We start from the raw sequence: 24,202 nt of genomic DNA on the forward strand, positions 1-24,202 counted from the left end.
CAATGACCAGGTCTATCAAATACTTAATATTTTCCTGCTGAGCTGTAGTGGCTCTCTGCAAAACCAAGCAAACTCCAAGTTCTCAAAAAAATATTTTTCTATACAAAATGTGATTAATGCTCCATCTACTGCTAAATTAATTCAGTGGGATTTGATGCTGCAATCTTTCAATTTATCGCATTTATTATTAATCCCATAAATTGAACTCCCAGGTAATAAAATAAACTCCCTTTAGGTCTACATGTAATTTTAAATAACAGTGATGAAATGCTTTCAAACTCAGCATGTTACCTTTTCACAATGGCCGAACCATGCAGAGAATTGTCACCGGATAAAGCAAACTCAGAATGAGCACACTATTCAAGAGATTTTGCTTGAAATGCATCTAAAAAAAAACTCCATTTAACATATTCTGTTTCTTTAAATCAGCTATTGGATCGAGTTGAACAAAATTATCAATTAAATCTGAGATAATTAGTTTAACTACAAAATTCCTCAGAGGTTCATTAAATGATTTTTAAAAAAAACTGGGCAATCAATTAAGTAGATTGCCAAATTGATTCTTGGAATTACTTTAATCATAACAATGTATTTAATTGAAAACATTACATAGACCACGTACATTCTTGGACCAGTTGAATGCTCTCTGCCCAGGTTAATGATCTTTGTCCAGATTACGAAGGGATAAATTGAATCCGACATCCTATATTATGTTGTTGGTGGGTAGGGAATGGGTGTGGGGCGGGAATGGGAATGGAAATGGGATAAGGGATCCTTTCCCACTTTTTTTTAATCCGATGTCACTCGGCTGAAGGGCACAAAGTAGATTAAGTGAAAATAAGATACCGACACAAAAAACTGGAGTAACTCAGTGGGACAGGCAGCATCTCTAGAGAGAAGAAATGGATCGAGACCCTTCTTCAGACAATGCAGGTGTGCAGGGACTGATTGAAAATGTCTGTGTAGACTGGTGCCAGTTGTTCGGCACAGAACTTGAGGGTAGAGGGAGAAACATTGCCCGGTCCTGGAGATTTCAGACTCTTCTGTCTCCTGAATAGCTTTTACACCTCCTCAATTTCTATTGTTAGTGATGGGAGAAGTGACCAGACTGATGTTGGGCAGCAAGGAGGGGGTGGGTAGTGGAGGAGGGCCCAGTCTTTGCAGACTGGAGTCAGGCTGCAAGTAGATATGATGTGGTGATTGGGGAGGAGTGGGTACCAGGATTATATTTCTGTCTATCAAACCTGCAGTAGAACTCGTTCAGGTCCTTGGTCAGCTGACGATTGTCCAAGGAGTGGGGGGGTTTCCTCTTGTAGCTGGTGATTTCTTGCAAGCCCTTCCACACTGAAGATCAGTCATTAGCTGACAACTTACTCCTCAACGTTTCAGAGTACCTTTCCTTGGCAGCTCCGATTCCTCTTCTCAGCTTGTACTTGGCCTGCGTGTGGAGGTCTGCATCCCCGCTCCTGTTGGCCTCATCTTTAGACAGGCAGAGCTGTCTGAGTTCTGCTGTAAACCAAGGCATGTCGTTGTTGAACCCGATCTGGGTCCTAGTGGGAATGCAACTGTCCTCACGAAAGCTGACATATAATGTCACATTGTCTGTATATTCATCGCGGCTTGTGGTTGCATTCCTGAACACATTCCAATCAGTGCAGTCAAAGCAGGACAGTAGGTTTTCAGTGCTCTCGCTTGCCCACTTTTTCATTGATCTGACCAGACTTAGCAGATTTTAGTTTCTGCCTGTAGGTCGGAATAAGATGAATTAAACAATGATCAGAGCCCCAGAGCATCAAGGGGAACAGAGCGATATGCATTCTTAATTGTAGTAGAACAATGATCGCATGTTCTCGCCCCTCTGGTGGGGCAGGTAACGTGATGTCTGTATTTTATAAACCTGTCCATCTGTTTGGAATACAACCAATGATTGAGCCTCAACAGCCTTTTAAAATACAGATTTCCAAAGATTCAGCTCCTCTCAATCCTACATTGCCTACTTCTTACTTTATCATGACCCCTCCTTCCAGACTCCTCCGCCAGCGGAAATGTCCTCCCTCTAAATTATGCCCCTATCCCACTTAGGAAACCTGAACAGAAACCTCTGGAGACTTTGCTCCCCACCCAAGGTTTCCTTGCAGTTCCCGGAGGTTTTTGTCAGTCTCCCTACCTGCTTCCACTACCTGCAACCTCCGGCAACCACCTGCAACCTGCGGGAACCGCACGGAAACCTTGGATGGGGCGCAAAGTCTCCAGAATTTTCTGTTCAGGTTTCCTAAGTGGGACAGGGGCATTAGTTTTATCCTCATTCTCTAATTTCTAGAGCATTGAGGCTCAGTATACTAAAGCTGTTCAAATGTGACAAAACCATCAACACCCTGAACTGGTCGGCCAACCATTGCAGTCCTCATCCAAAGCAAGCATCCCATTGAACTAAAGACATCAAAATTATACATAGAGATATTGTCCACTCGCCTCCATTCAGACAAGTGTCAGAAAAAACAACTGTGGTATAACATTGTCAATGCCTTTTTCTAAGATAGAGGATTCCAGTCAATGTTTTCCCCCCTCAAGGCTATCAAAACCATTCATCACTTGCAGCCCGTTAACCTCAACAGCACTATCAGTTTATTTTCTAGTCCCACGACCCTCATCTGTTATTCTGCAATGAAACCCAAATGTAGTCTTTAATTTTAACAAATCACATTCCCTGTGCAGTCAAAATCTATACAGTGGTCTCCATTTCTCAGTTTACTGCTTCCAACTAATGCTCTTTCTCTGTCATTCGCAATTTTATGCGCGATTCTGAGAAACAGCAGAAAAATTACAGACTTCACCTTTCAGTACAATGCTCCCATCTAGTGGTAAAGGTGACATTTGTTTTTTTCCCCACATTGGATTCTATTAAAACGAGTTCAGCAACAGCACATACCATTGAAATATTACAAAAATCAGAAATATAGAATGATGTTTAAAGGTGGTTTTCAATTTTAAAAAGTTGTACCCACTTTGTCAAATACTTGATATCTCAAAATATTGTATTTGGATATCTAAATAAACAAGGTAAGACAAAAGTGCTGGAGAAACTCAGCGGGTGCAGCAGCACCTATGGAGCGAAGGAAATAGGCAATGTTTCAGCCTGAAACGTTGCCTATTTCCTTCGCTCCATAGATGCTGCTGCACCCGCTGAGTTTCTCTAGCACTTTTGTCTACCTTTGATTTTCCGGCATCTGCAGTTCCTTCTTAAACAAATATCTAAATAAACAACTTGTTTGTCATTATTTTTCAAGTTTAATCAGATATTTTCCTGGTGAAAGTAAAACATTAAAGGTGTAAGTAGTGTCATTAAGTGTCAAGTAGCTACTAATGAATTGCGGAAAGTACCACCCCCTCCCCAGGTACTTTCCCCTGCAACCGCAGATGCAACACCTGTCCCTATACCTCCCAACTCGACTCCATCAAAGGACCCTGACAGTCTTTTTAGGTGAGGCAGAGGTTCACTTGCACCTCCTACAACCTCATCTACTGTATCCGCTGTTCCAGGTGTGGATTACTGTATGCCAGTGAGACCAAGCGCAGGCTCGGCAATTGTTTCGCTGAACACCTCCGCTCAGTCTGCCTAAACCTACCTGATCTCCCAGTTGTTCAACATTTTAGCACTCCCTCCATTTCCCACGCTGACGTTTCTGTTCTGGGCCTCCTCTATTGTCAGAGTGAGGCCCAGCGCAAATTGGAAGAACAGCACCTCATATTTTCCTTGGGTAGCTTACACCCCAGCAGTATGAACATTGACTTCTAACTTCAAGTAGCCCTTGCTTTCCCTCTCTCTCTCTCCATCCCCCTCCCCTTCCCAGTTCTCCGGCCAGTCTGTCTCCAATTACATTTTATCTCTGTACCACCCACTCAACTGACATCAGTCTGAAGAAGGGTCCCAACCTGAAACGTCACCCATTCCTTCTCTCCAGAAATGCTGCCTGTCCCGCTGAATTACTCCAGCATTTTGTGTCTATCTTCAACCAGTATAGTGTTGCTCAGGAATAACAGTCAATATTTACAGGCGGTTACTATTCGGAGAAGGGCATCAAGTGCTGTCAGATGTCAAATGCTGTTGGAAGTACACAAACTTCGGGAAAGACGCCCTTTGGTTTGCCCAAAACCTATTGATGTCCCCAGCACAGCAAGTTGTCAGTCAAGGAATGTTGCCGACTAGCCCATTCCAGACTGTAGGAGTAGATGCCAAAAAGAGGCACTGAAGGCAACTTGTGCAGCCAACACAAAGGCTCTGCGGGGGAGGACCAGGCGTGTGTCCTCCGTCTGCTGGACATTGAAGGGCAAAGGAGAAGAACACATTCCAGCAAGGGTAGCAAATACACCCAAGGGGACCACAAGTGACAAGCATGAACACAATGGAATACGACACTTTTGAAATTTTTGTTTTGAATATATTTTTATTCTGAATAAAGTTTATTTTTGAAATAAGAGAAAACAGCCTAGATGTTGCTGAGAAGTCTGGCTCCAAAAGCCAGCCCTCATGTTGGAAACCTCCATTGGGAAGATCAGAGCCGATCTGAAACTCAGCAACAGACCCTCAAAGCTAAAAGCTGCTTAAAACGCTGCTACAGCTAGCCGCTAACATCCAAAACAGCACAATGGCTAAGAGTTCGGCTGGCGAATTCCGGTTCAACAGCTACCCGGCGGCAGGCTAACGCATGTGTCTCCCTTTCAAGGGAATGCTTTTCCTTGTAGATGTCACTGAAATGACAATATGAATCATTTCATTTTCTTTCATTTCAAAGCATGAAAGTCCAGAAATTGCCCAGCATGTAAATCAGCAATGGCCCATAAACATACATTACAGAAGAGGCCATGAATAAAAATCTACAAAAAGATCCTTTAAAGGGTATCAATATTTTGGTAAGTACAGAGAGGGATGAAGGTAAATATTAGCTACTTTATTTTTTTTAATTATTCGAGTTTCAACTTTGTTGTAGAACAATATGAACAATGTACACATGTATTACATTTTCTTATTTTTACATCTTTTATAATGTCAAAGCCCCAGCCATTCGGAACGGTCAAATATTTTGATATCATTGACAGCGAATTAATCTGGAGACATTGATTTGAGTGGAAACATGGATTTGAGCATTGTCACAGACTTTCTCCGACACATTTTGTACGTGGTTCGGCCTTTTCCCATCCATGTATCAAATTTATGTCACAGAATGCTTTAAGCACCAAGGATCAAGCTGTCTTCACCCAGAAACTGCAGGATTTCCCCAAAGGATGGAACATTAGAAAACATGAATGGCTCATTGCAGTGAAAATTTTTACCCATTAACTCTTCAACCTGTGGAAAAGAATCACTGATAGCCGAGAACACCATCAGTAAACTTCAATTTATTTTATTGAAAATGACAGAAAATTACAGATTTACAGAATTTTTAACTTTTGTCTCGTGCATAGTGATTTGCTTTGCAATTTTTTTTATTAGTAATGGTGATGAACCAGCATTCACAACACAGAACACAAGTATGCACCTATTTTCTATGTTTCTATGTATGTTTCTAAGTGTGATCTTTATTTAATCACTTGTTTCTACTGTCTGGTCCTTCAGAACACTTTAGGATTGAGCAATAGTAGAAAAGCAAAATATCTCTCCCTGACTGAGTCTATAATAGTCACTCAGAGAACAAAATCTTCTGCATTTAGACAATAGATGCAGGAGTAGCCATTCGGCCCTTCGAGCCAGCACCGCCATTCAATGTGATCATGGCTGATCATCCCCAATCAGTACCCCATTCCTGCCTTCTCCCCATATCCCTGACTCCGCTATCTTTAAGAGCCCTATCTAGCTCTCTCTTTAAAGCATCCAGAGAACCAGCCTCCACCGCCCTCTGAGGCAAGAATTCCACAGACTCACAACACTCTGTGAGAAAAAGTGTTTCCTCGTCTCCGTATCTAAATGGCTTACCCCTTATTCTTAAACTGTGGCCCCTGGTTCTGGACTCCCCCAGTATCAGGAACACGCTTCCTGCCTCTAACATGTCCAAACCCTTAACAATCTTATATGTTTCAATAAGATCCCTTCTCATCCTTCTAAACTCTAAAGTGTACAAGCTCAGCCGCTCCATTCTCTCAGCACATGACAGTCCCGCCATCCTGGGAATTTGTTATTTCTAAATGAAAAACATTTAAGTGACTGACATTTGGTCTATCAATAAGAACTGGAAGCAAATGCATCTGGGTTGAGTCCCACAATAAAAACTGCACATAATACAAACTCCACATTTAACCAAGACTATTACTATTAACTGTTTCAAGATAAAACATATAGTCTATGTTAAGTTCATCCTACTTATTTTGTAATAAACCATCTTCACATATAAAAACAGTATGTCTCCAAACAATCGCTTGATTTTCCACAATAGTGAGATCCAAGCATCCATTGGGATTGTAATTGAGTTTTTGTTTAATTAAATCTGAATTGAAATAGAACTCCAAATTGTAAGTCAGTCCCCCATAATATTATGAAATGTTTTAGCGTTGTTTTATTTTTGGCTGGAGAACATGGATGGGTGATGTTTTAGAAACATAGAAACATAGAAATTAGGTGCAGGAGTAGGCCATTCGGCCCTTCGAGCCTGCACCGCCATTCAATATGATCATGGCTGATCATCCAACTCAGTATCCCGTACCTGCCTTCTCTCCATACCCCCTGATCCCCTTAGCCACAAGGGTCACATCTAACTCCCTCTTAAATATAGCCAATGAACTGGCCTCAACTACCCTCTGTGGCAGAGAGTTCCAGAGATTCACCACTCTCTGTGTGAAAATGTTTTGTGTGGGGATTGCTCTTAATCAGACTGATTAGTCTGAAGAAGGGTCCCGACCCAAAACGTTACCTATCCATGTTCTCCAGAGATGCTGCCTGACCTGCTGAGTTACTCCAGCATTTTGAGTCTTTCCTTGGTAACCCAGCATCTCCGGTTCCTTGTTCCTACGTTACTTCCTGCTTCTATATTCTAATCAACTTATAGTGAACAGGTTCCATATTTACAGAAGAATGCATCATAATTTCACCACATACTTGGAAACTTTTATAGCACATTGAGAAATGCACGGAAATCCTACTTAATATTTGTATCATACTTTGATGAGAACTTTCTACTGTGAGGCATAAAAAGAGCACTATACTGGCAGTCAATGAATCAGCTAATAGGTGCCGAAATGAGACACCTGTTCAACAATAGTTAAATTAGAAAGTGGTTGATAACTACTGGACTATGTATTAACAGCAGTTAAACAGCAACATTCATTTTAGTTTAATCTCCCATCTCCTTACTATACTTGTTGCCATCCATAATCCATCATTGAAATTCACTTGGTTCTAGTCATTCATTTTAATAAACAATTTAATTCCAGGCGTGTTAACAAAAAGACAAGTGGTCGCTATTTGAAAAGAAAGGCTTTGCTCCTTCCACAGAGACCCACCCAGAAACCAGTAATTCGGTACCAATGGGTGGAAAAACTCTTTAGCCGACTAAAGCATCGCCTCATGGGGTGATTTCATGCTACTTGCATGATACAATGACCACGATTTGCCAATAACCATTATACAATTGGAGCTGGATACTTTTTGACAAGTGGCCTGCGCAGCTTCTTTTGGAGCAGGAAGAGAAATGTCAACATTAGAAGATGCTATTGAACGCTCATCATGGGGAAAATATATTAATTTTCATCTTCTCAATCCAAAGTTAATAAATAAAGGAAAACATTGTATATAACCCATCCCTAAGTTGAAGAGATGCAGTTCTTTTGACCCAGGTGTTATTTTGATGGTAAATTAAGAATTGGGTTTCAATGTGAAAAGTGATGAAAGATAATAAAACTATGCATCAAGAATATTGTTTTGTTTTGATAAATTAATATACAAACTATTAAGTGTAAATTAATAAATGTAATATAAACTATTAAATGTAAGTTTCTATACATTTGCAGATTCTTGGATTTTAAATAAATTAGGATTCAAATATATGCCTTCCACCTGGGGCTGCTGCATTTCACTTTCTCTTTTGACTTCATATTGAACATTTTGACTTAGAACTATTTTTTCTACTAAAGTCTATATCATATAATAGTACAACCCATAGTTTTATATTTATTGGAAACCCAAGTAAGCAATTTAATTGATATATCTCCTACATAGTGCCCTGCTGCACTTTCATCAAAGAAGGTTCCCGACCCGACACATCACTTATCCATGTTCTCCAGGGATGCTGCCTGCCCCGCTGAGTTACTCCACCAATTTGTCTTTTTTTTTAAAAATATATAAACCAGCATCTGCAGTTCCTTGCATTTTCAATTTCTGCATTTCATTGCATTTGATTTGAATCGTCACCAACTTCAAAGCCATTTAAGAGGGCAGAATTCACATCTCTACAGATATAAAATGTTAACCTTCAATTTTATCCAATAAACAATTAGCTCAAGTTTCTGATCAACATTAGTGCACTTAGTACCTGTACAACACAGCTAACTAGGAGGTTCCTAGATGAAATCAGTATTGATGATGCAAACAATGGTATTCTTTGAAAATGTAATCTCAAAATATTATTTAAACAATGCATGCAATGGAAATGTTATCGATCTGCAAGCTGTAACCAAGCAGACTAAACAACGTAGTGTATTAATTTTTGCCATCAAATCACATCCATATCTCATCTACGGATTTGGAATCCTCACTATTGCACAGCAAAATACTATTTAAGCAAGGCTACAATTTAACTAAAAGGATGCAGAACTAATTTAGATACTTAACAGAATAATTTGTGAAGTGGAAAAAATAAACAGATTTATTTTTTGAAAATATAATGAAACATAATTTGCTTTACCTCCTCTAAAGAACCTTTAATATGCTTCTTAAAAAAAAAATCAACATTTTCAAACATCTTTCGTCAAGTCATGGCCTACCATTTGCTACAAGAAATAAATAAATATACACTTCCCACTTCACAAAATATCAGCGTCAACACTGTCATAACAACAAAAGGTCCGCTGGAAAGAGAGATTCTGAGCAAATTAAGAAATCAGCATTATCTTCCAAAATGTATAGGAAGTGAAATTGTAAACATTCCAGACCAGCAACACAAGGAGAAACAAAATCACATCACAGTCAAAATCTAAACAGTGGTAATGTATTTAGGTCTCTTTTGAACAATGGTGCAAATGTTTGCCATTCTAGTATGGGAAGCAGATAAAGTTTGGAACCCAAAACATGCATCCATTTTTGAAATACTCTGTACATCCACAGAACATATTTGCAAAGTTTCTGCTTGATCACTTCACAGAGGTTTTCCCACAGTACGTCATTAAGTGCTAAACAGCATGACATCCATCAGTGTCAAAGTGAAACATGTATTAAAATCACACAAACAAATGTTCGTAATCAGAATTATGTTTGTGATGCGACGTGGCAACCATTCTGACCAGCCTTGAAGGTAACAACCTTGGGAAGGAGGTGAGAGGAAAGAAGCAATGGAGCCAACATTGGTAACATTAAGTTTGTGGGCATCGGGAAAACATTGAAAGAATCAAATTATATTTTTTGATAATCCAAAACAAATACGCAAATTTTAAATACAGATAATTCAAAAAACAAACTCTCATACAAGACCTCAAATAAGTGAAAGTGCACAAGCAATGGAACTTCAGTCTAAAGGAGTCCCTTTAGGTTAATTCCATGACTTATAAATTGCTTTCCATTTCTGCACTTTAAAAGGTCAATTTTTTTTCCAATAAAGTAAATTTGCACTGCAACGATCTATATAATTGACAGAATATCTACAGCGTCTTACTGTCCAGTAAAATACTTAGAAATGCTATTCCTCTCCTGCTGGGAGATTTTCCTCAATCCTTTTAATGAATCTCATTCGAATTTCTGTCACGTTGTCACCCTTGAGTGTATCTTGGACAAATTTCACATCAATCGCCATTTGAACCTGACAATACAAAAGAGAATACATGGTAGTTTAATTTCTGTAAACATTATTGACACAGTGGGTTAGAATAGTTTTTTTTCCATGGCAAGGTCAGTTAAACAGAGACCATCCTGCCATTTGATGCCTACAATATTAAATACAATGGATTATGTCCCTCACTACAATGCAAAAATAGCTGAATTTAATGGGATCTTTCTGAAAGGATCAACAATATGTAATCAGATAGCCACTTCAAAACACAAAAATAGGTTCCAGGATCCTTCACAGTACCAAAGCAGCCAAAATAGAGGGTGGCATGGTGGCGCAGCGATAGAGTTGCTACCTTATAGCGCCAGAGACCCGGTTCAATCCTAACTATGGGTGCTTGTCTGTCCGAGAGTTTGTACATTCTCTTCATGACCTGCGTGGGTTTTTTCCGGAAACTCCAGTTTCCATCCGCACTCCAAAGACGTACAGGTTTGTAGACTAATTGGCTTTGTACAAGTGTAAATTGTCCCTAGTGTGTGTAGGGTAGTGTTAGCATGCGGGGATCGTTGGTCAGTGTGGACACAGTGGGCCAAAAAGCCAATTTCTGCATTGTATCTCTAAACTAAACATATCAAACTCAAAACAATATTGAACGATAGGATAATAACATGACTAAAAAGGCACTTTTAAAAGATGACCTTAAAATGCAGAGAGAGGACCAAAAAGGAAAGAGCCTGCTATAATAAGTCAGGTTGGAACAGCCCTTAAGGGATGTAAAATGTAATATGGGAAACGAAACAGCAAGTGAATAAAGACAATAGATGAAGTGTATAGATGACCAAAGAGTAGGCAATAAATGACCATCTCAGTCCTCACCATTTCCAATGCTCCTCGCAACAATCCACACAGTAGATTTGAGTAGATCAAACTGGAGTGGTTATCAGGCAATTCCACAAAATCCACAAGAGGATTATTTTCCAGAATCAATGAAAACTCATCTCCTGCTGGGCTCCAGTTGGTCACACTTGGAGTAACACCCAGGTACATTTTAAATGCAACCTGGTTGTTCAAAAGAAAATAAATTAATATGAAAATCTACAAGTATCCAACACATTTCTTTAAAAAAGTTTGTTAATAACAATAAAGATCAGTCACCAACCTGAGCAAGCACCTGTTCAGTTATCTTCAGTCATTCTGATGCTAGATTCCCTACCCTAGCACATGTTAGTAACAGCATCTTACCACAAGTCTCAGCATTAAAATGCATGCAGCAGCTAAAAGGTGCTGTACCCACTCGTATTATTAATGAAATATGCAATATAAAAAGGCTTATGCATTTTGCAGCAAGTTGTGTTTTAAAAGGCAGGATGCTATTATCACGACAAAATTGTCTTTCCGGCCCGGAATATTTACTCTCAGCATTGATCCTTCAGAAGTTTGTTTAGGCCAAGGACTTTTTTTTAAAATGTCATCTTTATCTCTCTCAAATTCCAGCTTTAATTTGCTCTCTGTACATAAAACTGATAATTTGTTTCTTTAGATGCACTGAGATACAGAATGGTTTCTTCAAGCAGACCACCTGTTCCTATTCATGTCCCTACTCATGGAGGTCAAAGATTTTCCGTGGTGATATCTCCTCAATTTATAGCAAGTTTTCGACCAAAACACTGAAGTGGGTTGTGGACAGCTGTCAGTGCAATCAGCATTCCCTGCTGTTAACCAAAGATACAAGCCAATCTTTTACAAGGGCAGTTAGCAGAACACCAAGGAGGCCAGTCATATTCATAACACACAATCCAAACAGCTTGCAACCATTTTACATATTATGCAGTAATCATTAGAAAGTTGCCATATAAATCAAAAATGTTATTGTATAATTTTCACAGTGATCCACACCAAATTGCAAGTTACCTTTGCAATGACATCTGCAGTTTCACGGAAATCATGACATCTTCCAACATTAGAACGTGCTAAAAAATCTTCTATTAGTCTGACACCAATGTTGTATCCCCTATGTTGAAACATAAGATAAAACAAACAATATTTAGCAGAGGGCAGCCCAGTGGTGCAGTAGTAGAATTGCTAACCTAAAGCACCAGAGACCCAGGTTCGATCCTGACTACATGTGCTGTCTGTACAAATTTGTATGTTTTCCCTGTGACCGCGTGAGTTTTCTCCGGGTGCTCCAGTTTCCTCCCAGACTCCATAGATGTGCAGGTTAATTGCCGCCTGTAAATTGTCCCTAGTGTCTAATATATAACTCATGTAATGCCCCTGTCCCACTTAGGAAACCTGAACGGACACCTCTGGAGACTTTGCGCCCCACCCAAGGTTTCCGTGCAGTTCCCGGAGGTTGCAGGTGGTTGCCGGAGGTTGCAGGTAGGGAGACTGACAAAAACCTCCGGGAACCGCATGGAAACCTTGGGTGGGGCACAAAGTCTCCAGAGGTTTTCGTTCAGGTTTCCTAAGTGGGACAGGGGCATAAGGGTAATCGCTTATCGGTGTGGACTCAGTGGGCCAAAGGGCCTGTTTCCACGCTGTATCTCTAAACTAAATTAATCCTTATTTGAAAATCATTATACATGCACTCCTGACATCTTCTTCCGAATATTGGAAGAGTTCTGAAATAAGATAACATTTACTGTACACTTAGGAACAAGCAGCAAAGTATTCAGAATGGTTTATAGGATTGCTTTAAAATAAACTGAATACAGTTCCTAATTATTTTTCCATTCCATGCAACCTCAATCTGTTTAATTTAATCACAATTTCCCATGTTCCCTAAATGATTTTTTCTTACTCGTTTGAGGCTTATGGTTTTATGCTTTGCACTTTGAAATTTCACCTTGGTTTCTGAATGAAAAATTATGCGATGGGATACAAATTTTGAATTTTATGTCAGTATGATGCATTATTGTCAGGCATTATAAATACCTCACCAATTTCAATTGCAGTCACCCAACATTGGCAATCTTAATTCATCACATTAACCATTTTAATTAGAAAAAAAGTTATGGTAGAAAAAAGTAATGTTTTAAAGTCATAAGTGTGAAATTGTAGCATGTGAGATTTTATTTCATTTCCTCCTCTACCAGAATTCAAATTAATTTAAAGTCACATGAAAATCAGCATCCATGCTTTTAAAACCACTTATTAGGAATAATGAATGGGAGATAATGTAGTTAGGCAGTAATTTAAAGATCGTGCTTTTTGTTATACGCTGGCAATTTGTCCCAACCACTGAAGCTGTCTCTGAACCACTAAAAGGCTTTCCATTCACCAACAATATATTATATGATACAAAAGCAATTACTTGGCTCATAGTATCACTTCCATTCTGTAAAGTGTTACCCAGTTCCATACCATCTTCCAAGTCTCGGCACTCTTTAAATGCGATGATGTTTTCCGCCTGTGCAATAGTTTCCACCACCGAGTCCCAGACTCATGGTAACCTCATAGTAAAAAATATCCCCATTGTCCCTCTAATCCTTCGGCTGATTACTTCAAATCCATATCATTTTACACCGGAAAGAGAAAAGAGTAAGGTATTGACACCTATTACAAAATATAGAAAGTCTAAATGATGTGGAGTGAAGTACTTACATTTTATCCAATTGCTTATTGACATCTTCATCGTTTTCATAATCTTTACACAACTGTGTGACCAGAGCTCCATACGTCAGAGTGAACAGCTCTGAGTTCTGTTAAGTGAGAGAAATTCAGAAAAACATTCAGAACCTCCAAGAATTCCACATATCTTGCTATAATACTCCAAATTGGTTTGTTGACAGCATAACACCGACTGCACTAAAATTAGTAACGATTTTTCTTCTCACTGGCCACTGATCATTTCAATCCAACTGTACAACAAACATTAACTACAAGAATCATATCAAATCACCCCTAGCCAACCAAATAAATCCTCAGGGTGGTAGAGAACAATAGCTATTGAGTGGGGAAAAAATGCTAAATGAAGTATAGTGCAGTAAATTTTCCCATTTTGGTTAGAAAAATAAGTTAGCAGATTACATGGCAAGAGTTCGGACAGGAGCTTAAGTGCACACATCTTCTTATTTTGAAAGTAATTGACAATAACTGAATATCAATGACTAAATACGAATACAAAAGGAAAAGATTAGACAATATTAGAGGATTGGACAGGGTAGGTTCAGGAAAAATGTTCCCAATGTTGGGGGAGTCCAGTACCAGGGGTCACAGTTTAAGAATAAGGGTAAGGGCACTTAGGACTGAGATGAGGAAAATCTTTTTCACCCAGAGTTGTGAATCTGTGTAATTCTCCGCCACAGAAGGCATTGGAGGTCAATTCACTGCATGTTTTCAAGAGAGTTAATTTTAGCTCTTAGGGCTAAGGGAATCAAGGGATATGAGGAAAGAGCCAGAACGAGGTACTGATTTTGGACAGTATTTCTGAAAAATTGTCTCCGGACACTGAGATAGTTGATGCACTGCTTTGAATTCTCTAAAATTCAAGATTTGGATGGAGTAGGGAGAGTGTGTGTTGGGCCCGCCCCCCCTTGGAGCTTAAAGAGAGAGGTTTCACTGGACTGAATATGATCAGCCATGATCATATTGAATGGCGGTGCTGGCTCAAAGGGCCGAATGGCCTACTCCTGCACCTATTTCCTATGTTTCTAATTACTTTGAGATTTGATAAGACCAGAAATGGAATAATGTGCGCAGCATTGGTCTCTTTTTTTAAACAAAAAGTTTAAAGTGTATTGGAGCCATGGAGAGAGAGTTTACTGTACCTAGAATGGGACAGTTGTCTTATCAGAAAAGGTTGACGAGAGTTTACTCGAATGAAACATTCAACCCGAGAGGACATGATAGAATGGATAGAAGATGATATTCTGAAAGTAAGAGTAACAGTCCTTGTATATATTTATTCAAAGCAGAGATACTTCAACAACAAGCCAGTAGAGAAAAATGCAAAATTAAGGTTAATCAGATCAACCGTAATCTTATTAAATGACAGTCGAGGCTTGAGGAGTCTGTACTCCTGATTGCTTACTAACAATGTTTCACAACCAAGCCCAGTTCACAGCTTAGATGTACGGGAATATAGCTTAAAAACTGAATAAACCACTACTTGCGCAATCAGAACAAACAAGCATTTAATTGCAGAAACCACACTCGTAATGTTCATGTTTTATAGACAACATCTGCAGATTTTCATCTTTTGATTAATTCCAATTGCTTTACTTTAACTTTTTACTAATTGCAAAAACTCAAATTACTTGCAGTCCTGGCAAAGGTCAGCAACAATGATTTGACTCGAAACAGTATATTCAGGTGGCCTAACTGATGGGCACCCTTTTCTCCCTCTCAGTCCCAGGCCAGGTTTCAGATTTCAGCCCATCAAGATTATGCTGGATCAACTATTCTCATGCAGTCTGCCAACTCACTATATGCCTCAATTCAACTCAAATACCAGAATGTAAAACCCTGCACAAATCTGTTCATTATACATACGGTTAGCCAAAGTAACTTAAGTTGTATCTTAAGGGAGGCACGGTGGCGCAGCAGTAGAGTTGCTGCCTTACAGCACTTGCAGCACCGGAGACCCGGGTTTGATCCCGACTACGGGTGCTGTCTGTACGGTGTTTGTACGTTCTCCCCGTGGGATTTCCCCGAGATCTTCGGTTTCCTCCCACACTCCAAAGACGTACAGGTCTGAAGGAGGATCTCGACCAGAAATGTCACCCATTCCTTCTCTCCAGATATGCTGCCTGTCCTGCTGAGTTACTACAGCTTTTTGTGACTATTTTCAGGTATGTAGATTAATTGGCTTGGTGTACGTATAATTTGTTCCTAGTGTGTGTAGGATGGTGTTAATGTGCCGGAATCGCTGGTTGGCGCGGACTTGGTGGTCCAAAGGGCCTGTTTCCATGCTGTATCTCCAAACTAAACTAAAGTTAAATTTCATTGCCTCTTTCCAATTCCACCTTCCTTCCCAAATATCTGTTTCTGGGGTCTGCAGTGTTTGTTTGATCACATATTTATAATTACAATCAGCATGAGGTATTCCCTTCATAGATAGGAGAATTCATAAAGCTACCAACTGGACACACAATGGAACAGAAAGTGACTATAGGCCAGCATGCACCCAGAGATAAATTTGAGTTGATGGAGGGTAGATAGCAAAAGGTTACCAGTACTCTGGAAATAAACAAAGTTGGAAGAAGTGGAAAAGGGTTTCAGAAGCAAGCAGTCCAAAAGGGAGTATACAATCTTGCTGATAAATTAGCTCCAATCTAGAACTCAGTGTCAAAGGAGGAACAGAGGAAAAGTGTGTCAATCATTTTGAACACCCGATTCAAATCAAAATATAGCCAAAACTGCAAATATTTTGACATGTTTCTGCAAAAGTAAGAACTGTCAAGTAACTTGATCCACCTGTGTTACCATCTTAGCATTGCATTTCAATGAAGACCAGATGATATAGCAGCTGAATTGGGCCATTCAACCCATCAAATCTACACTGTAATTCAATCATGGCCGATCTATTTTTCCCTCTCGACCCCATTCTCCTGCCAGTGCAAGAAACAAACAACTAAAGGAAATATAATTGGCTTTTAAGGCCTAATACACTAGATATTTATCCTTTTAATACTTTATCATGAATCAACGATATTTTCAATTATCCTAGTTAGTTCCTAGTTGCTGAAAGTATGGTACAAATTATCCACATTTCACAGATAAGCAAGAGTGGCCACGAGGCAGAACTTAATGCACTGAAATATGTAAGACTAAAACTGGAAACATGATCCAATTTTTAAAGTGAACAAATTACTCAGTACAATCTACTTTGAATGTTAATGGTCAAATGACTGCATCAAAATAAGGATCCATTAAAATTGTTCTTGTTCCCTTGAGATCTCATATTAATGCATTATGAGAACGATTATGGGTACAGTTTAGAAGATCACTGTTTTCAACATGTGACCAGGAGCAAACATTATAGTACAGGTTTAAAAAGTGCAAAATAAATGTCAAAGGGTCACTGGAACATTTATATGGGCTGCAAATGGACAAATTTGATAAACTAGTTAATTACAATCTCTCTCATCTTGCACCATTAGTGAAACATGTTCCTACACTTGGAAATAATTTTCTCGATTCATTTTAACCCACTTACATATCCATTAAAGAATAACTGACAAAATTGAAGACAAAAGCATTAATATAGAGCAATACATGTGTGACAATATTGATGTGGTCAACACTTTAATAAAATGTTTGTTTATCAAATATTTCAATGAATCTAATATTTGCCAAACCACTGGGGAAATTTCACATTAACAGATTTAAATGTTTCATTGGTAATGCATTACTTAATGAATTCATTCCGAGCAACAGCTACAAGTTGCTTTGAAGCGCTATTTTATTTTTTCTCACTAATTTCATACCCAGTCCTTCTGCTCATTGTGGTCACTGTTCAGTTCTTTACCCAAATATTCACTATTTATGAAAGTATCTATTATATCAATATGGTTTTTAAATGGCAGGATATTATATTACATCCCAAAATTAATCTTCACAAAGCATTTATTTATTTCTTGCAAGGTTGGAACAACAACGAATGGGAAATATGCCCAAATGTTTTCCTTTTAACCCAAAGATACTCGAGACAATAATAACATCCAACTTCAGATAAACCAGAATCCTTATTCTTCAAGCTCTGCCATTTAGCTTGCAAACTCATTGAAGCTTTTGTTTGGTAGCAAACACTCGGGATGGAATACACGTGGATCCCCCAATGCTTTTCCTTCTAGCCTGCTGGCCCCAAGCTATCCTCACCGTCCCCTGCCAATCCTCATTTCATCCCCACAAAAAGCAAAGCAAGTAAATATGAACCATATCAATCCACATCACACTGCGCCCACTCCCCCCCACCCCACCAGTAACATGGTAGAAAGTTCACCCCAACTACTAATAACTAATGAAGAAGGGTTTCGGCCCGAAACGTTGCCCATTTCCTTCGCTCCATAGATGCTGCTGCACCCGCTGAGTTTCTCCAGCTTTTTTGTGTAACCTACTAATAACTAACTTGTGGGGAAGTCAAAAATAAACCACGTCAATTTTAGAAGCAATCTGGGTAACAACTCTACAACAATATCAATAACCTCCAATGAGCTTCCAAAATAAAATCAAAGTGTCATGCTATATCATTAGACACAATTAATGTACTCAACATTCATTTGTCAACCCTTATTCAGTTATACCGACTAGCAGATTATGGAACTTCAGAAGAGACATTCATCATTTCCAACCATCATTCATTATTGGAACCTCCAGATTTCACAGGTGGAGGTTTTTGCTCTATCATCTTTTCTAAGATGTTCTTCAGAGATGTGAACATAGATGGGAAATTTAACATAGTTTGTGTGTTTGTGGGTTTATTATTTTTGGAGTATGTTACCAGTTAACCATGGCCAACTCCTGTAACGTACTCCAAAAGGAATAAACACCAATTCATTCCAGAAGACGACTAACTCGGAGCGTGCACACTAGTAATTTTATTTACCCAACACTACTGCTATCACCAGAGAGGACTTTCCATAATGGCACAACTACATCCCAGTGTCTGTAGATTTAATGCAACAAATTCAATTAAAATTAACCAAAAAGGCATTGCCCTATTCACACAGCAACAATAGGTCCAATTTCCTAAAATAGTCTCAACTAATTTACCATATAACATAAACAATGTTTTGTCTTGAGATTACAAATTTCACTTTATACGTCACAAGCCAAGGCAAAACTTTTCATTGCATAAAATATAACAATGAAGTAAATATGATAAAGCAAAATGAAAACATGCAATGTGGCATTTAAGTAAATTAGTATTCCTAGCACCTACCATGAGATGTAGAGATGCAGAAGGTGAAATGAATGGCAAATACCAGTACTACAGAATGAGTGCGTTAGGCAGAAAAGACAGGAAAAAGACAGAATTGAGATTTAGTGACAATACATACAAACTTAATTTTGTATACAATGGTGCACACATATAAAAAGGATGCAATGCCAAGATAAAATTAGACGTGCCAAGACCTTGCAGTAATATACTGCCACTGGAATTAATTATTGATAATTTTTGTAATGAATACATGAAGAATACTTGGAGAAGTTTATCAGTAATTCCTGTACTGAAACCTCAACTAAACATTTTTGTTTTAATTACTTACCTTAAATGGATAAAAGGCTAGAAGAAAATAAATGCGGAAACATTTTGCTATTCAATTTAAGCTATGCTGACACAGATTTTCTCTAGATTGAGAAAACTGGCAGCCATTTGTTCAAGAACCTTTCCTCTGCAGGATGATGAATATTGTACAAAGACTATAAATTGCAGTAATTTCTTGGTTTCTACAGATTTGCCTCCACTGAAAAAGAATCAAATGTGAAATCAATGCCAATAAGCAAGTTGTCAAACAATTCCAAAAAAAGTTATTAGCTTTGGTATTAAAATCTAACCAGAATAATTGTTGAAATAATCAAATAGAACATACCTAAAGGTATAGTATTATCAAAATATGTAATTCATTACAAGAGAAGATTCAAACCCGGACAATTTTCTCTTCATAAAGAAAAATAGAAGGGAACGGTGTGTGATACTGGCACCATCTGATTAAAACTAATATTGTTTCTTGCCTACACTAACAAAAAGCTTGTGACATAAAATCACGGATAAGTAAAGAAAGTACAAAAATTACAGAAAACTTGATTTTTTTTCTATGGCTGTATCGTCACTGTCGGTAAAGGTGTAACAGTTCCATGTAGTCCTGTTTTAATCACAAATTCAAGTATAAATTGGAATTCTGCAGTAGCACATTATTTCACTTCTGCAAACGACACGAAGCGTTGCCAGCCATAAAGATTAACAAACTGTTAAAAAATATTGTATAGTTGACTTTTTAAATGCTTTGTAATTTTTTTTTGTATTTACCGCAAATCTTAAGTACCGCAAAGGTATTATTAATCACAAACAATTCTGAATGTGAAGCACTCTGGATTTAACATAGTGGAACAAAAGGGAAATAGCTCAGTGAATATCAGATATACTAAAAGGTACCCAAATCATACTTTGCAGACCAAAATTACATTGGCTTGATCTTTCACTATACATCTAGCCATTAGCCAAATAGCAAGGCAGAGCAGATTACTAAAGTGTTAGGTAGACACAAAATGCTGGAGTAACTCAGCGGGTGAGGTAGCATCTCTGGAGAGAAGGAATGGGCGACGTTTGGGATCGAGAACCTTCTTCAGACCGAGACTATCAGTCTGAAGAAGGGTCTCGACCCAAAACACCATCTATTTCTTTTTCTCCAGACATGCTGCCTAACCCGCTGAGTTATTCCAACATTTTGTGTCTATCTTCGACGTAGACCACCACTGCAGTTCCTCCCTACACTTACTAAAATCCAATCTTGTGACCGCCCCCCCTTCCCAACTTTTCATAATATCGGATTTCCACTTCCTAATGGAGAACTATGGACCACTGATTGAGCAGTAAATGAGGATCATTGTAATACCAGCCAGTACAGATTGATAAACTTCTAAACTTGTATACAGTCTGAAGAAGGGTCTCGACCCGAAACGGCACCAATTCCTTTTCTCCAGAGATGTTGTCTGACCCGCTGAGTTACTCCAGTTTTTTGGCTCTATGTTCGGTTTAAACCAGCATCTGCAGTTCCTTCATACACATACAATTCATACCGTTTCGAAATCATACAAAGTTCAAACCGAGCGTGGTAAACATTAAGCACCAGATTAAGTACGGGTCCGTCGATTGGATCAACTCTAGAGACTGCACTGTGCAGCAGGCAACAAGAACACTTTATTGAAATGGGTTGTCTTGCTACAATTTATTTATGCAAGAACACCGCTGGTAGCAGAATGTGAAGGTCCTGTCAGCCGTCGGGAAACCCAGAGACTGTAAATCGAAGATTGACACAAAATGCTGGAGTAACTCAGTGAGACAGGAAGACTAGAGAGGAACGGGACGAGACCCGACCCGGTTCAGGACTAACTAGTGAAGTGGGCCCCGGGCCCACTGCTGGAAGATGAAGCAAAACAATGTTCTTATCCCCTCCGGCCTCAATAACTGCTTAGCTTCCAAACGGTAGATTACCATTTTCTTGTTCTCGGTACCTCGGTTCGTCTGTCGCGACATTTTTCCTGCAAATTCGCGATTTCCAACCGCCTCTTCGATTCTCGCTTCAGAAACCTGACGGCCGGACTCGGAACTCCAAATACGCATGCGCGTAACCTTCGTCCCTGCTCTGGGGATTGTAGTCCCGGCTCCCGGAAATGGCCATCCGCTCACCGGGACTGTTGGGGGATAGAGACTACAAGGACCAGAATCCACCGCGACACCGTAATGGCGCACGACGGGGGGACTACAACGCCCAGAATCCCGCACCACACGTGACCATTGTAATCATGGGTCATGATTGGAGGGCAAATAGATGGCTGAAAAAGATAGGGAGGGTTGTGAAACAAAATTGATGAACTATCAAGCAGAAAGGGCTAGAAGTGTTGAGAAGATGTTTGTAGGGAACAAGTGTGTAGGAAGGAACTACAGATGCTGGTTTAAATCGAAGATAGACACAAAAAGCTGGAGTAAATCAGCAGGACACGCAGCATCTCTGGAGAGAAGGAAATGTTTCGGGTTGAGACCTTTCTTCAGACCCAATCCTTCTCTTCAGATATGCTACCTGTCCCGCTGAGTTATTTTGTGTCTATCTTCGATTTAAATCAGCATCTGCAATTCCTTCCTACACAATGTAGGTCGAAGACTAGCGATTCAGGAGTTGTTATTTCATAAGATCATAAATGATAGGAGTAGAATTAGGCCATTCAGCCCATCAAGTCTACTCCACCATCCAATCATGGCTGATGTATCTCTCCCTCCTAACCCCCATTCTCCTGCCTTCTCCCCATAACCTCTGGCACCCAAACAAATAATTTCTCATTTGTGATGAGAACTGGAATAATGAAAGTTTTGTTTTAGAGATGGAGCATGGAAACAGGCCCTACCACCCGCCGAGTCTACTCCAGCGATCGATCACTTAGTTTACACTTAGTTCTATCTTATCCCACTTTCACGTTCACTCTCTGCAATTTACAGTAATCTACAAACCCGCACCCCTTTGGGATGTGGGGGGAAACCAGAACACATGGTCACAGGGAGAACATGCAAACACCACACTGACAGCACCCGAGGTCAGGATCAAACCAAGGTCTCTGGTGCTATGAGATCTTGTTAGTGTTTATAGCGAGATACTTGTACTCTGACACACTTCACTACACTTTGTTCATCCTACAATGGCAGGGTCTCGTGGTCAATTTAAAGATGGCATTGGAACTGTGTTCAGCTACACAGTCATGGGGATAAAGCAAGTCGAGCAGGAGATTGAGTACACAACCTTGAAGTGTCCCTGTGGTGATGGTCAGCGAGGAGGAGATGTTGTTGCTTAAACGTACTGGCTGATGAGGAAGTTGCATAGGGAGGAGCAGAGACCCAGTTCTATAAGTTTGGCAATGAGATTGAAAGAGATGATAGTGTTGAACGCTGAGCTGTAACCGATGACGCATGTGATCCTGTTGCCCAAGTGGGCCGCAGCAGAGTGGAGAACCAGCAAGATCACTTCCGCTGCTGATTTATTGCAGAAGTAGGTACATTGACGCAGGTCCCGGTCATGATTGATACAGTTGATTTGTGTAACAACCAATCTTTTGAAGCACTTGAATTACTTCACAGATGTAGGTTGCGTTACATTCTGAGAAATTGTAGATGGGATGGAACATTTAAATTAACATTTTTTAAACGCTGATTTAACACAATGGCTCGACTTCTTTCAGCCCAGTGTACTGCCTTGGGGAACTCTTGCAATGTTGTCAAGGGTCTGAGATAATAACTCTTTATCTCCGACCTAATGCCAATGGCTAGACCAAGAAGTTTGGGAGCTGGCTCAGTCAGACCTGAGGTCAAGCGTGGCACGTTGGAGCAGGTATATGTGTATGGGGGGACTGCCTTAGATATTGTATGTTCAGTGAGGCCAAAATCATGAGGAGTTGACAGTGATGGAGGGGGTCAAGTCAAGTCAAGTCAATTTTATTTCTATAGCACGTTTAAAAAACAACTCTCGTTGACCAAAGTGCCTTACATTGGTACAGGTACTAACTTTATACAAACAGTGGTACATAGATCAACAATACATACATAAATACATACATACAGCCCTCCCTCAGAAGACCTCAAGAAAGACTTGAGAGTAAAGATAAGTTTTAAGTCTAGACTTAAAAGAGTCGATGGAGGGGGCAGTTCTGATGGGAAGAGAGATGCTGTTCCATAGCGTAGGAGCTGCAACCGCAAAAGCGCAGTCGCCCCTGAGTTTATGCCTAGACCGCGGGATGGTCAGATGGTGTGGGGAGTGAATTGACGGGATCAGCACCAAAATATGGATGCTGGCAGTTGAGAAACAGTAACAAAATGAAGGTGTTGAGTTGGAAACGTGGGGCAAATGTGGTGAAAATGCTTCACTCTTGGAATGAGCAAAGACATCAACAATTTCTTCACTCATCAGCTACCTTCCAGTTTTGGCACCACAAGACAAGGCCAAGTTTTCCTGAGAGTGCTTTTCAATTACTTCACTACCTTGCCAGAGTGACTTGAGCTCCCCTACAATGCTCTGAAAGTAACAGTCTCCAAGAATAATAACACCGTCTGCATCCCAGAAGCAGTGTTGGAGTGGCAAGGGTAACGCCCAGTGAAATGTACCCAACCAAACTTCTCAGATGCAGCGAAATTATTTGGAAATGGTTGCAGAATACTTTTTACTCCGGGTGAAAGTGATTTTCAATTTTAAAGCCTCAAAATGGAAAATAATATTGTGGCTAGAAATTTGATTGAAATGGAACTGAAGTGCAAATTATAGACACAAAATGCTGGAGTAAGTCAGCGGTGCAGGCAGCATCTCTGGAGAGAAGGAATGGGTGACGTTTCGGGTTGAGACCCTTCTTCAGACTGAGTCACTCCAGCATTTTGTGTTTATCTTCAGTTTAAACAAGCAACTGCAGTTCCTTCCCACACATGAAGTACAGATCACAGGATAATCTCTGGTTTCTTCATGTGTCGCAATGATGTGTGGGTTGGTAGGTTAAATGGCATAAAAACTGCAGCTAATGTAATTGGGCAGTTGATAGGA

At 39.6% G+C, this 24,202-nt stretch overlaps 1 protein-coding gene across 1 annotated transcript; it reads right to left on the reverse strand.

Annotated features, from left to right (window-relative positions):
- Positions 1–5,382: 5,382 nt before the first annotated feature.
- Positions 5,383–21,279, reverse strand: trappc3 (trafficking protein particle complex subunit 3). The gene is made up of 5 exons (XM_055656343.1): positions 21,124–21,279; positions 13,569–13,666; positions 11,877–11,976; positions 10,842–11,024; positions 5,383–9,998 (listed from the first exon to the last, which is right to left on the reverse strand). Exons 1-5 carry the CDS (start codon positions 21,250–21,252, stop codon positions 9,879–9,881), a joined length of 630 nt encoding a protein of 209 aa, XP_055512318.1. The 5' UTR covers positions 21,253–21,279; the 3' UTR covers positions 5,383–9,878.
- Between the last annotated feature and the right edge of the window lie 2,923 nt (positions 21,280–24,202).

The sequence above is a fragment of the Leucoraja erinacea genome, chromosome 26 (genome assembly GCF_028641065.1).
Source record: "Leucoraja erinacea ecotype New England chromosome 26, Leri_hhj_1, whole genome shotgun sequence".
In the NCBI taxonomy this organism is placed as follows: Eukaryota; Metazoa; Chordata; class Chondrichthyes; order Rajiformes; family Rajidae; genus Leucoraja; species Leucoraja erinaceus.